The sequence below is a fragment of the Phalangium opilio genome, unplaced genomic scaffold (assembly GCF_054372755.1).
Source record: "Phalangium opilio isolate 3A_F unplaced genomic scaffold, DU_Popi_V2 ptg000082l_1, whole genome shotgun sequence".
NCBI lineage: Eukaryota > Metazoa > Arthropoda > Arachnida > Opiliones > Phalangiidae > Phalangium > Phalangium opilio.
The window spans coordinates 17,860,807-17,875,313 of NW_028324189.1; the positions used below are offsets into that span (position 1 = coordinate 17,860,807).

Genomic DNA, 14,507 nt, shown 5'->3' on the forward strand with positions numbered 1-14,507 from the left:
ACACCGGCGGCAAACGAAGAGAGGACAGTCCTTGTAGAGGTGAGAGTTATACAGACACTTATTACAAACTTTGCCCTGCCGATCATGCCGAACGCGGTAGGAGCTTTCGAGCCCCATGACGTCGACCAAACGCAAACTATAAGGTAAGCTAGAGACACCCTCTGGTAGCGAGACCTTTACCGATCGTTGCCCGTAACACTTGCCATTTGTACGCTCCCAAACCACCTCACTTTTTAACTCGCAATTATAACTCAGCAACTTTGCCTTTAAAACGTCATCCAATACAAACTCCGGGAGATCAAAAAAGGTAGCAATGATCTCGCGACTCCCGACTTTGCGCACCACGCAATCTTTCGCCTCTAGCCCAAGACCTAATTCTGCGCAATTATCCGCATCTTCCACCGAGACAAAAGTTACGAAAAATCCGCCCTTCGTACTCACCACCGACGAATAAGAATCCGACAAGCTTCTTCAATCTTCGAAACAACGCGCTCCTGACATTCCACAAAAATCGAAGGTCTCAAAACTTCCATCGTGTAAGTAGATTAGTTGAAAAAAAAATAACGGGACTCTGCCCGAGGCAGAGCCCAAAACGCGAGAAACCAGACACAAAATATGCAGCAAAAAAAGTAACTCACGCAAAGAAACGAATAAAAAAGCCAAAAGGCCGAAAAAAAAACTCGCGAACAAGAGGAAAAGCCAGGGACGGAGCGAGAGAAAAACGCGACCGCACCCGACGAAAACCAAAACGCTATTTCCGTGTTAGGCGGCCGTGATAACCACTACACCATAGTTCGGTAGTTAGATTGAGTCTTCCAAGAGACCTAGCTTATTTTTATGCGCAATCACGATGGACACAACATGTATCTACCAGGGCTCGAACCTGGGACCTTCCGCGTGCAAAGCGGACGTGATAACCACTACACCATAGTAAGGTTGTTAGACTTAGTTTTCCAAGAGACCTAGCACATTGTTATGCCCAATCACGATGGACAAAATATGTATCAACCAGGGCTCGAACCTGGGATCTTCCGCGTGTAAAACGGACATGATAACCACTACACCATAGATACGTAGTACTGAGTTTTCCAAGATATCTAGCTTATTTTTATGCCCAATCACGATGGACAAAATAACTATCTACCAGGGCTCGAACCTGGGACCTTCCGCGTGTAAAACGGACGTGATAACCACTACACCATAGATACCTACTAATATTGAGTTTTCCAAGACACCTAGCTTATTATTATGCCCAATCACGATGGTAGAAACATGTATCTCATGGTGCTCGAACCTGGGACTTTCGCGTATTAGGCGGACGTGATAACCACTACATCATAGTAAGGTTGTTAGACTTACTTTTCCAAGAGACCTAGCTTATTGTTATGCCCAATCACGATGGACAAAATTAGTATCTACCAGTGCTCGAACCTGGGACCTTACGCGTGTAAAGCGGACGTGATAACCACTACACCATAGTAAGGTTGTTAGACTTAGTTTTCCAAGAGACTTAGCACATTGTTATGCCCAATCACGATGGACAAAATATGTATCAACCAGGGCTCGAACCTGGGACCTTCCGCGTGTAAAACGGACATGATAACCACTACACCATAGATACGTAGTAATATTGAGTTTTCCAAGAGACCTAGGTAATTAGTATGTCCAATCACGATGGTCAAAACAAGTATCTAATGGGGCTCGAACCTGGGACGTTCCGCGTGTGAAGCGGACGTGATTACCACTACACCATAGTTAGGCATTTAGACTGAGTTTTCCAAGAGATCTATCTTATTTTTATCCCCAATCACGATGGTGAAAACATGTATCTACCAGGGCTCGAACCTGGGACCTTTCGCGTGTAAAACGGCCGTGATAACCACTACACCATAGATACCTACTAGTATTGAGTTTTCTAAGACACCTAGCTTATGTTAAATGCCCAATCACGATGGTCGAAACATGTATCTCATGGGGCTCGAACCTGGGACCTTCGGCGTGTTACGCGGACGTGATAACCACTACACCATAGTTAGGTAGTTCGACTTAGTTTTCCAAGAGACCTAGCTTATTTCTATTCCCAATCACGATGGACAAAATGTGCATCTACAAGGGCTCGAACCTGGGACCTTCCGCGTGTATCGCGGACGTGATAACCACTACACCATAGATACCTACTAATTTTGAGTTTTTCAAGACACCTACCTTATTTTTATGCCGAATCACGATGGACAAAATATGTATCTACCAGGGCTCGAACCTGCGACCTTTCGCGTGTTAGGCTGCCGTGATAACCACTACACCATAGTTAGGTACTTAAACTGAGTTTTCCAAGAAATCTAGCTTATTGTTATGCCCAATCACGATGGACGAAATATGTATCTAACAGGGCTCGAACCTGGGTCCTTCCGCGTGTAAAACGGACGTGATAACTACTACACCATAGATCCCTACTAATATTGAGTTTTCCAAGACACCTAGCTTATTTTTATGTCCAATCACGATGGTTAAAACATGTATCTTATGGTGCTCGAACCTGGGACCTTCCGCGCATTAGGCGGACGTGATAACCACTACACCATAGTAAGTTTGTTACACTTAGTTTTCCAAGAGACCTAGCTTATTGTTATGCCCAATCACGATGGACAAAATTAGTCTCTACCAGTGCTCGAACCTGGGACTTTCCGCGTGTAAAGCGGACGTGATAACCACTACACCATAGATACTTAGTAATAATGAGTTTTCCAAGAGACCTAGCTTATTTTTATGCCCAATAACGATGGTCCAAACCTGTATCTCATGGGGCTCGAACCTGGGACCTTCCGCGTATTAGGCGGACGTGATAACCACTACACCATAGTTAGGTAGTTAGACTTAGTTTTCCAAGAGACCTAGCTTATTGTTATGCCCAATCACGATGGACAAAATATGTATCTACCAGGGTTCAAACCTGGGACCTTCCGCGTGTAAAGCAGACGTGATAACCACTACACCATGGATACTTAGTAATATTGGGTTTTCCAAGAGACCTAGCTTTTTTTAATATCTTATCACGATAGTCAAAATATGTATCTACCAGGGTTCGAACCTGGGACCTTCCGCGTGTAAAACGGACGTGATAACCACTACACCATAGATACCTACTAATAATGAGTTTTTCAAGACACCTAGCTTATTTTTATGCCCAATCACGATGGTCAAAACATGTAGCTCATGGGGCTCGAACCTGGGACGTTCCGCGTGTGAAGCGGACGTGATTACCACTACACCATAGTTAGGCATTAAGACCTAGTTTTCCAAGAGATCTATCTTATTTTTATCCCCAATCACGATGGTGAAAACATGTATCTACCAGGGCTCGAACCTGGGACCTTTCCCGTGTAAAACGGCCGTGATAACCACTACACCATAGATACCTACTAGTATTGAGTTTTCCAAGACACCTAGCTTATTTTAAATGCCCAATCACGATGGTCGAAACATGTATCTCATGGGGCTCGAACCTGGGACCTTCGGCGTGTTACGCGGACGTGATAACCACTACACCATAGTTAGGTAGTTCGACTTAGTTTTCCAAGAGACCTAGCTTATTTCTATTCCCAATCACGATGGACAAAATGTGCATCTACAAGGGCTCGAACCTGGGACCTTCCGCGTGTATCGCGGACGTGATAACCACTACACCATAGATACCTACTAATTTTGAGTTTTTCAAGACACCTACCTTATTTTTATGCCGAATCACGATGGACAAAATATGTATCTACCAGGGCTCGAACCTGCGACCTTTCGCGTGTTAGGCTGCCGTGATAACCACTACACCATAGTTAGGTAGTTAGACTGAGTTTTCCGAGAGATCTAGCTTATTGTTATGCCCAATCACGATGGACGAAATATGTATCTAACAGGGCTCGAACCTGGGACCTTCAGCGTGTAAAACAGACATGATAACCACTACACCATAGATGCCTACTAATAATGAGTTTTCCAAGACACCTAGCTTATTTTTATGCCCAATCACGATGGTCAAAACATGTAGCTCATGGGGCTCGAAACTGGGACGTTCCGCGTGTAACGTGGACGTGATAACCACTACACCATAGCTACCTACTTATTTTGAGTTTTCCAAGACACCTACCTTATTTTTATGCCGAATCACGATGGACAAAATATGTATCTACCAGGGCTCGAACCCGGGACCTTCCGCGAATTAGGCGGACGTGATAACCACTACACCATAGTTAGGTAGTTAGACTTAGTTTTCCAAGAGACCTAGCTTATTGTTATGCCCAATCACGATGGACAAAATATGTATCTACCAGGGTTCAAACCTGGGACCTTCCGCGTGTAAAGCAGACGTGATAACCACTACACCATAGATACTTAGTAATATTGAGTTTTCCAAGAGACCTAGCTTTTTTTAATATCTTATCACGATGGTCAAAATATGTATCTACCAGGGCTCGAACCTGGCACCTTCCGCGTGTGAAACGGACGTGATAACCACTACACCATAGATACCTACTAATGATGAGTTTTCCAAGACACCTAGCTTATTTTTATGCATAATCACGATGGTCAAAACATGTATCTCATGGGGCTCGAACCTGGGACGTTCCGCGTGTGAAGCGGACGTGATAACCACTACACCATAGTTAGGTAGTTAGACTTAGTTTTCCAAGAGACCTAGCTTATTGTTATGCCCAATCACGAAGGACAATATATGTATCTATCAGGGCTCAAACCTGGGACCTTCCGCGTGTAAAGCGTACGTGATAACCACTACACCATAGATACTTATTATAATTGAGTTTTCCAAGTGACCTAGCTTTTTTTAATATCTTATCACGATGGTCAAAATATGTATCTACCAGGGCTCGAACCTGGGACCTTCCGCGTGTGAAGCGGACGTGATTACCACTACACCATTGATAGGTAATTAGATTGAGATTTCCAAGAGACCTAGCTTATTTTTATCCCCAATCACGATGGTCAAAACGTGTATCTACCAGGGCTTGAACCTGGGACCTTCCGCGTGTAAAACGGCCGTGATAACCACTACACCATAGTTACCTACTAATATTGAGTTTTCCAAGACACCCAGCTTATTTTTATACCCAATAACGATGGTCAAAACATGTATCTCAGGGGGCTCGAACCTGGGACGTTCCGCGTCGTGAAGCGGACGTGATAACCACTACACCATAGTTAGGTAGTTACACTTAGTTTTCCAAGAGACCTAGCTTATTGTTATGCCCAATCACGATGGACAAAATATGTATCTACCAGGGCTCAAACCTGGGACCTTCCGCGTGTAAAGCAGACGTGATAACCACTACACCATAGATACTTAGTAATATTGAGTTTTCCAAGAGACCTAGCTTTTTTTAATATCTTATCACGATGGTCAAAATATGTATCTACCAGGGCTCGAACCTGGCACCTTCTGCGTGTGAAACGGACGTGATAACCACTACACCATAGATACCTACTAATGATGAGTTTTCCAAGACACCTAGCTTATTTTTATGCATAATCACGATGGTCAAAACATGTATCTCATGGGGCTCGAACCTGCGACGTTCCGCGTGTGAAGCGGACGTGATAACCACTACACCATAGTTAGGTAATTAGACTTAGTTTTCCAAGAGATCTAGCTTATTGTTATGCCCAATCACGATGGAGAAAATATGTATCTACCAGGGCTCAAACCTGGGACCTTCCGCGTGTAAAGCGGACGTGATAACCACTACACCATAGATACTTAGTAATATTCAGTTTTCCAAGTGACCTAGCTTTTTTTAATATCTTATCACGATGGACAAAATATGTATCTACCAGGGCTCGAACCTGGGACCTTCCGCGTGTGAAGCGGACGTGATTACCACTACACCATAGTAAGGTAGTTAGATTTAGATTTCCAAGAGACCTAGCTTATTTTTATCCCCAATCACGATGGTCAAAACGTGTATCTACCAGGGCTCGAACCTGGGACCTTCCGCGTGTAAAACGGCCGTGATAACCACTACACCATAGATACCTACTAATATTGAGTTTTCCAAGACACCTAGCTTATTTTTATGCCCAATCACGATGGTCAAAACATGTATCTCATGGGGCTCGAACCTGGGACGTTCCGCGTCGTGAAGCGGACGTGATTACCACTACACCATAGTTAGGTATTTAGACTGAGTTTTCCAAGAGACCTATCTTACTTTTATGCCCAATAACGATAGAGAGTATGCAGCCATTATACCGTACAAGATGGCGGCCACTGTTAAGGCGGGGGAGCTGGGTTTTCCCGATCTCTCTCTCTTTACCTGTCAAGATTTGATTGATTGTATAGGCTTAGTTTGATATGCTTATAACAATGTAGGAATAAATTTATAAAGACTATAATATAAAGTGAAAATTATTATTGACAAATTTATTCTAATCATAATAAAACTAATTGCAATTAACATACACAAAAATGTCTGCAGACAAAACCCCCAATTAATAAAAAATACAAAAATTATATACACAAATTACTTTTACAAATTTACTTAAGATACCCGTAAGGGGTTGTGGTGTAATCTGGGAAAACTCTTACTTTATCGACGACGGCTTGATATGTTTTTGTTTGATTTATTGTAATGAGGGTGTGATTGGGCAGGCGACGTATTTGGGGACCAATGGGTTTTCATTTCTGGTTTACCATCGTTGATTACACCTAATAGTTTCTTCATTATATCGAAATTCACGTGATTCTCAGTAGACGAATTTAAATAAAATCCTTTAATTATGTTAGTGATTTTTTCTGTTGCGGGGTCGTAAATATTCATTGAATAATTTTTCGCACCAGCGCTTCCAAACTCACAAATATAGGCGTCTTTCCCGTATGGCTCTAACTCATTCTTTAACTCACCAAGATAATCTCCTGTGGGGAGTATAGGAGCGCCATCTGGCGAGAGGTAGATCAGGCTGTCCGTATCCATATAAAAACATAGGTCTCCCACCATCTCGAGATGTTTTAAAAGATGAAGGCGTGCCATAGTCGTAGTATAACACGCTATAACTACGTTTGTATGCTTGTGAGCTATCTCGTTTTCTGCAATTCTGAGAGAGCGGTCGCTCTCTTAGATAAGACCTCATACTGCTCTTAATGTATAAGGAGGGTTTTTTGTTTGGATGTAGTATTTTTTGTATTGTATTAATTGTTTTGAAAAAATTTCACTGAACTAAAATTCGGACCCTTAATATGTGGTTAAAATTTCAAAGAGATCCCTCCATTAGTTTTTTTCATAGAAAATAAAGTTGCTAAGGGTGGTTTTCATTTACATAAAAAAATTAAGACATTTTGGTAAAAAAAGGGAAATTTTCCCATAGGAATAACATGGGAAATGTTTGCTGTGATAGCCAAATGGTCTCGACCATTTTTTGAAGAGTATTTATTCGATAGGTCTGAAAATGGTTTTAAATGAAAGGTTGAACATTAAACTGGTGCCTTTCGAAGTTTTATTGAAAACAATTAATATTAAGTATTACTTTTTGTACTTTTAAGCACATACTTAAACTTACGACCTTTTATTCTGTTGGACTTACGTGGTTTAATCCTAGCTAAAATCATAGAGAAACGTACTGTGGGACTTACGCTGTTTTACCGCTAATAGAGCGACTGAGCGAAGATTTTTGTTTAGACAACGCGTGTGGCTATGTCGAGCTTAAGGCGAATTTTTTAACTTTTCACATAAAAGAAGGGGTTAATTCGTCCTCATTTTATTTTAATTTCGTAAGTTATACCTTATTATAATTTAATACAAAAGAATTTAAATTTAGGATTTAGCCGATAATTTTTAAATTCACTGATTTCACTAAGCCTCGGTCAAAATTTAAATACAGCTGATTGTATGTAAAGACTAGAGACCAATTGGCCGTGTAGCGTACGTTTTAAGGTGTTTCTCTCGGTGCCATCGGCCAACGATAGCCGCTAATTAGGTAATTTTTACCTCTCCGAGTGACGTATGTCACGGAGAAGTTCTAATTTCGACGTGTCGGGGTGTGTGTGGGTGTGTCTCAGTATGTTGTAACACCACAGGGGACCGCGTTCGCAGTTTCCGAATCGAAGCAAATGTGTTTGCTATTTCCGGACCGCATTTACAGTTCCCAGAAAATTCAAAACTTCACTTTATCTACAATTCAACTGGTCTCTATTCCTTCATCTGACTAGTTAGTTGCCCATTCCTCATGAACACCAATCTACACTCATTGGCTTCTAAAACACCACCAACTTCTGATCTTTGTCTTGTCTATCCCACATAGACACCAGTCTGTACTTACTGCCTTCTATCACCACCATCTTCTGGTCTTTGTTTTTGCCTATCCCACATAGACACCAATCTGTACTTGCTGGCTTCTAACACCACCTTCTTCTGGTCTTTGCTTTTGTCTATCCCACATAAAAACCAGTCTGTACATACTGGCTTCTACTCCATTATCATCGTTATGGTTAAGGCATACGCGGCGATCGGCCAGGGTTATGAGAAACGTCCGGCCTCCTAATAGCGGGGCTTCCACCAACGGTTCACGCAATTGCGCTGTTCTTCTTTTGATTTTCGTGTCTAAAATGAAGAGACATTAACGGTTCAGAGTGAGCCGATAGTTAAATAAACGTTTATATAATCAGGTTTAGATTTAATAATAGAAGAAAGCATGGTGGCAATTAGATCAGTGAAAGGGCTAATCGTTATCGGGTTATAGCTTCGAAGTTTTCATACTTATTATGGTGCGCATTGACTATCAGTGCGTCTATAGCCACAAATTGGCTTTGGTGTTATTAAACATTAACACTCATGTTGGGAAACTAAGAATATTGTTGAGGTGAGACGAGATGATAGTGTTTACAGTTGTGAATGTCGCTATGAGTGTATGGGGTAAACAGCTGAAGCGTGCACAATTGGGCCTTTACAAACACATAAAGGTTATCTCACTTCATTTCCAGTTCTTCTTCCCATTGACTGATTTCCATATATCCAAGATTAATCCTTATTGGATGTAAAATGTCGTCTGTTTTACTGTATATTCGCTATGCTTGGAATACTGCTTCAATAATTCGTAAATTTTTCCTTCAAAAAAAGAGAAAAAATTCCATATCTAGGTAAATAAGTTTGTAGTAGTGGACCTCTTGACACGGAGAGGTAATATTTTGGTTTTCCAACTTGGAGAGGTAATATTTTGGTTTTCCAACTTGGAGAGGTAATATTTTGGTTTTCCAACTTGGAGAGGTAATATTTTGGTTTTCCAACTTGGAGAGGTAATATTTTGGTTTTCCAACTTGTAATGCTTGTGTACCAAAATGATAATATTCATTACAGGGGCAAAGTTAATTTGATAAGGGGGCATTGGAAAGTTTTGAGGGGGCCTTTAGGTGCAAACCGAAATCTTATTTGAGGGGTCAGGATATATTTTTTGAAGGGACATTGCCCCCTGGTGCCCCCACCGTGGCTACGGGCCTGGGTAAAGAGATAGTCAAAGAATTTAAAGAAAACAACATGAGCCTAGCGGAAGATACTGAAGGCAAATTTCCGACGCAAAGTGAAATTGGACTTCTAATAGGGCCCGATTACTAATGGCAAATATTTAGCACCAAGTCAAAGAGATTAAATAAATTCTTGGTCGCTAAGGAAAGCCTTTTCGGATGGGTAGTACAGGGTCCAAGTTCAGCGACTTGTTTGCTCAAAACATCAGAGATAGAGGAGACAGAAAGCTAAATCAACTTAATCATGGAAAATTCAACAGACGACGAAATTGGGAAGAGTTTGAAAGCGTTTTGGGAGATCGAGCCACTCGGAATTATAAAAGCTGGAAGAAAAACAATGGATGAAAGAGAAGAAGAAGCCGTGAATAAGTTTGAAAATACCGTCAAATTTGAAGATGGACGTAATCAAGTGAGCCTTCCTTGGACAGAGGATAAACCCAAACTGGGCATTAACCTAAATATGGCCAAGAAGAGACAAGAGGGCCTTTCCAAGGGATTTTGCAAAGATTTCAACCTTTTTGAGAAGTATAAAACGGTATTTGAAGGCTACGAGGAAAAGGGTATCATTGGAAGAGTATTGGAAGGCGAGCAGAAGATAGACGGTCCGGTGTACTACATTTCACACCAACCCGTGATAAAAATAAGAGACAAACGACCAAATTACGTGTCCTATTCGACGCTTCCTCCCACGAAGAAAAAGCCCTTCCCTTGAATGAAGTTCTTCTACCTTAATTCCGGACATTTTTAGAAATTTCAATGAAATTCCTAATGAGAAAAGTAGCACTAACTGCGGACATAGAGCAGGCCTTCCTGCAAATTACTGTAGCACAAGAGGACAGAGATGCTACTCGATTTCTTAGGAACCCAAATCCATTTAAATCACCAGAAAACGAAGAAACTATCACTTATCGCATGGCCAGAGTCACGTTCGGGATCACGTCAAGAACGTTCCATCTATGGGCGACAATAAGACATCACGCAAAGAATTATAAGAGGAATATCCGTAGACTTGTCAAATTCTCAGCAATGACATGTTTGTAGATGACTTAACGAGTGGAGAAGATAACGATGATTCAGCATTTAAAAGAGACCTAGAATCGAAGACCATATAAGAGAAGGCAGAAATGAAACTAAGAAAATGGATAAACAGCTCTTCCTAAATCCGAAAAAGAATTAAGGAAAAAATTGGGAACCAGAGCCCATTCAGAGAAGCTAATCTTAAAGGGCGGTAGCAAAAGCCAGATGTTTTAGCAGTAGTCTGGAACGACCAGAAAGACACCTAAATTGGATTTCAAGTCGATTCCTTAATCGAGAGTATTCCAGAGTTCGAAGATACGAAACGGAGTTTTATTAAAATCAGCTGCGAGGATTTTGGACCCTTTCGGTTTACTATCGCCATTTTCCGGAAGAGTATAAATTATGCTTCAAGAGCTATGGCTGCAAAGGGGGTGGGACCAACCATTACCGGAAGAGGTAGCAAGAGCGTGGAGAAGCTGGTTGGCAGAGTTACGTGATCTAGCCCTAATAATAAAATTCACGCCAAGACACTGTCATTCGAATCTAGGAGAAGAAGAAATAGAGGCAAAGGAGTTGCATGTCTTCTTTGACGCGTACAGAGCCGCCATCTACGCGCGAATTACGTCAAAGAAGGGAGAAATCTTAGTCACGTCAAAAACTGGAGTCGAGCCAATCAAAAAGCTGGCAGTTCCAGTACTAGAGTTACTGGCAGCTGTAGTTGGTGCCAGGTTAACCCAAAGAGTAAATAAAGTTTTCAAAACAACTAAAGAAAATATTCAATACTGGTCGGATTGTCAAACCGTAATTAAAAAATATTAACTTCACTCTTGGCTTAGTGAACAGTTCAATAAGTTTAGTTCAGGGTGTAAAAAATCATTCTGAAGAAGCAAATAAAATTCAAATTTATATCAATTAAATTTAATAATGAACATCTTTACGAGCTAGGTCCAGTCAAAACTGAATTTGAAATTATTCCAAGGGCTTATGTTCTTCGCCAAAAAACTCCAATATATATAGCCTGAGCAATATCATCATCAGGTACACTACACACCCGCGCGAATACCACACCGTCAGATTTTGTGGCAGTGGGAACCCTAACCACTTTCCACAACTCGAAACCACCTCATCTTCTACTGCCTCTACCACCCCCATCGTAGACAAACTTCATACGATGTCACCAAAAAGGAGGGCTTCCTACAAAAAAGTGAGATCCCATCAAAAACTTTAACATGTATAAAAATGGGCCAAGCCTCGCTTCGTGCCCCCTCCGTCGTAAAACAATCTGAGATCCCATGTAGAGCCAAGTCTGTCATTGCCTTCTCATTCAATCGCCAATTGAACAATTATGTTATAAATTAAGTTTTTTTCCTAATTAATAAAAAATATTTTGAACAACATAATTGTTGTGTACTTAATTATTGTCGATTAGACTTAGCTTAATCTATAATTAACAACTATTATTTCTTAACATAACAGGTTGATTTATTCATAAAAGGGTTAAAATGATAATGCGATGGTTACAGTTTGAGATCAGGCTAACAAGTGACTAGAGGGAGCTTTTCCTCCTTGCTATCTAGCGTTAATATTGATTTTCTAGAATATTGACTAAGGAGGTGGCGACCTCTATCGGTTAGTGAATAGAGTATTGTTTCAGCGGGTAATTTGAATAGGTGTTGTGTTATTTGTATAACAATACCTCCTTTTTTTTAGTTTCGATAGCGAGCAGGTAGTTTCTTTTCCCGGTCAGGTTGTTTTCTGGTTGGTTGTAATGAGTGCTTGCTTGCTACGGGTTCATCTGTAAGTGCGGTGCTTGAAGCTGGTATACTTGGAGTAATTGAGGGAGGTAGTATCGGTGTAGGAACAATGTTTGTGGGAATGACGTTGGATTCTGTAGGAACATAATTTGTAGGAACGAAGGTTGGGTCTTCTGAGATCAATAAGTCATTCGTCGCTGTGGATACGTTCTGTTCCGAATCATTGAGTGATACTGCTGTCGGTTCAGGTACGGTAGGCAACAGAGGCAACGTGGTCGTTGTTGGAGGGTTCAATGCCGTCGGTGTGACGAACGGTTTTCGTTGTCTGAGTTGATTGCCGTGACGTCGAAGGATACCAAGTTTAGTTTGGACCTGGTACATGGTGTTGCCAAGTAGTGCAGTGATTGCGCCCTCTAGCCATTTTTCTCCTGTACCAAAATTTCTAGCGTAGACTAAGTCTGAGATTTGGTAGTCCGTGAGATTTGGTGGTTTGCAAAGACGTTGGTCGGGCTTGGAGAAGCTGACTGCTCCTTCTTTTGGGTTGAAAACGTCTTACCTTGTTCTTAGTGTGCGTTCTAGCATTAATTCAGCCGGTGATTTGCCAGTGTGATTGTGTGTTCTTCTGTAATTTAGCAAGATCCTTGCTAATCTGGTTTCTAAATGTCCCGTTGATAAAAAGTAGGGAGGCCTCTATTGATATTATCAATGGCTTCGTTTGTGCCACCCGAGATCTTCTTGAGCGTGGTTTTTACCGTGCGGACGGTTCTTTCCGCTTGGCCGTTGCTAGCTGGGTGATGTGGAGCTGTTCGTAGGTGATTTATACCGTTTAGTGTGATGAATTCTTGGAAACTGCCGCTCGTAAAACAGGTACCATTGCCCGTGACTAAGGTAGTCATTATACCGTATCGAGCGATGTTCTGACGTAAAGCCCGTATGACAGCTTCTGTAGATGTACTTGACGTTACTTCTAATTCGATCCATTTAGAAAACGCGTACACTATTACCAAGATATATTTGTTTTCTATTGGGCCGGCAAAGTCTACGTGGACTCTGGTCCAGGGCTCAGTTGCGGTTGGCCATGCATGATATTGCGATTTGGGCATTGGTGCCACTTCTTGACAGATAGCGCACGTTTGGGCCAATGCTTCGATATCTGCGTTGATTCTTGGCCACCAAACCTTTGATCTGGCAGTGGCTTTCATGCCGTTTATACCCTGGTGAGAGCTATGTAGTTTTTCCAAAATAGCTCGTTGACATGCTTGTGGGACAATAACTTTGTTTCCTCGAAAAAGAATGTTGTCAAAGTTTGAAAGCTCATTTCGTGCTCGATGGTATGGTTCCAATTCTGGTGCAACTTTTCTGGTAGGCCATCCATTCCGCATGTGGTGGAAAACTCTGGATAGAATTGGATGCTGTTTGGTGTGTTTATCCATTTGTGGGACAGTTACCGGACCATCGTTCAAAGCGGTGATGATAAATACATACTCCACGGGTACTGGTGTAGTTGGATTAGCGTGAGGTAGAGGAAGTCGACTCAAAGCATCAGCATTACTGTTATTGCTTCCTTTGCGGAATTTGACTTCATATGTGTAAGCTGACAGCAAAAGAGCCCACCTCTGAATTCTGGCGGCTGCCATTGGTGGTATCGGCTTGTGTGGTGCCAAGAGTGTGACCAATGGTTGATGGTCTGTGTGCAGGAAAATTTTTTTTCCATACAGGTAATCCCGGAATTTTGTGATGCCAAAGATGAGTCCCAAAGCTTCTTTATCCAATTGGGAGTAGTTACGTTCAGCAGCTGTTAGACTGCGTGATGCAAAAGAGATAGGTTGCTCAATACCATTAACTATGTGGGAAATTACTGCTCCCAACCCGACTGGAGATGCGTCGGTGGCCAAATGTACTTCCTTGTTGACATCGTAATGAACGAGAACGTTGGATGTTTAAAGTGTAGCTTTGGCGTCCGTGAAAGCTGTTTGTTGAGCGTCCTTCCAAGTCCATTTTGCTTCCTTGTGTAGCAATTCGTATAACGGTGCGAGTTTAGTGGAATTGTTAGGGAGAAACTTCGCATAATAATTTAACAGTCCTAAGAAAGAGCGAAGCTGCTCTACATTAGCTGGAGCTGGTGGCTCCTTGATGGCTATCATTTTGCTTTCTTGCGGGTGTAGCCCGTTAGCGTCTAGCAAATGACCCAGAAATTCTACTCTTGCTTGTGAAAATTT

General features: G+C 41.7%; 1 protein-coding gene and 10 non-coding genes across 11 annotated transcripts; 1 reads left to right on the forward strand and 10 right to left on the reverse strand.

Moving 5' to 3' along the window:
- Positions 1 to 862: 862 nt before the first annotated feature.
- On the reverse strand, positions 863 to 932 carry TRNAA-UGC (transfer RNA alanine (anticodon UGC)). Its single transcript has one exon. It is a non-coding gene; the product is annotated as a tRNA-Ala (tRNA).
- A 616-nt stretch (positions 933 to 1,548) lies between these two features.
- On the reverse strand, positions 1,549 to 1,621 carry TRNAV-UAC (transfer RNA valine (anticodon UAC)). The gene has a single exon. It is a non-coding gene; the product is annotated as a tRNA-Val (tRNA).
- A 1,446-nt stretch (positions 1,622 to 3,067) lies between these two features.
- Positions 3,068 to 3,140, reverse strand: TRNAV-UAC (transfer RNA valine (anticodon UAC)). The gene has a single exon. It is a non-coding gene; the product is annotated as a tRNA-Val (tRNA).
- Positions 3,141 to 4,310: 1,170 nt separating this feature from the next.
- TRNAV-UAC (transfer RNA valine (anticodon UAC)) lies at positions 4,311 to 4,383 on the reverse strand. Its single transcript has one exon. It is a non-coding gene; the product is annotated as a tRNA-Val (tRNA).
- Positions 4,384 to 4,448: 65 nt separating this feature from the next.
- Positions 4,449 to 4,521, reverse strand: TRNAV-CAC (transfer RNA valine (anticodon CAC)). The gene has a single exon. It is a non-coding gene; the product is annotated as a tRNA-Val (tRNA).
- A 341-nt stretch (positions 4,522 to 4,862) lies between these two features.
- Positions 4,863 to 4,935, reverse strand: TRNAV-CAC (transfer RNA valine (anticodon CAC)). The gene has a single exon. It is a non-coding gene; the product is annotated as a tRNA-Val (tRNA).
- A 342-nt stretch (positions 4,936 to 5,277) lies between these two features.
- Positions 5,278 to 5,350, reverse strand: TRNAV-UAC (transfer RNA valine (anticodon UAC)). Its single transcript has one exon. It is a non-coding gene; the product is annotated as a tRNA-Val (tRNA).
- Positions 5,351 to 5,415: 65 nt separating this feature from the next.
- On the reverse strand, positions 5,416 to 5,488 carry TRNAV-CAC (transfer RNA valine (anticodon CAC)). Its single transcript has one exon. It is a non-coding gene; the product is annotated as a tRNA-Val (tRNA).
- A 203-nt stretch (positions 5,489 to 5,691) lies between these two features.
- TRNAV-UAC (transfer RNA valine (anticodon UAC)) lies at positions 5,692 to 5,764 on the reverse strand. Its single transcript has one exon. It is a non-coding gene; the product is annotated as a tRNA-Val (tRNA).
- A 65-nt stretch (positions 5,765 to 5,829) lies between these two features.
- On the reverse strand, positions 5,830 to 5,899 carry TRNAV-CAC (transfer RNA valine (anticodon CAC)). Its single transcript has one exon. It is a non-coding gene; the product is annotated as a tRNA-Val (tRNA).
- A 3,862-nt stretch (positions 5,900 to 9,761) lies between these two features.
- Positions 9,762 to 10,229, forward strand: LOC149653523 (uncharacterized). The gene has a single exon (XM_089847005.1). The coding sequence runs from the start codon at positions 9,762 to 9,764 to the stop codon at positions 10,227 to 10,229; it is 468 nt and encodes a 155-aa protein (XP_089703131.1).
- The last annotated feature ends 4,278 nt before the right edge of the window (positions 10,230 to 14,507 follow it).

What these genes read in the sequence shown, in the direction of transcription:
- LOC149653523 (XM_089847005.1), top strand. Translation starts at nt 9,762, where the DNA reads ATGGAAAATTCAACAGACGACGAAATTGGGAAGAGTTTGAAAGCGTTT.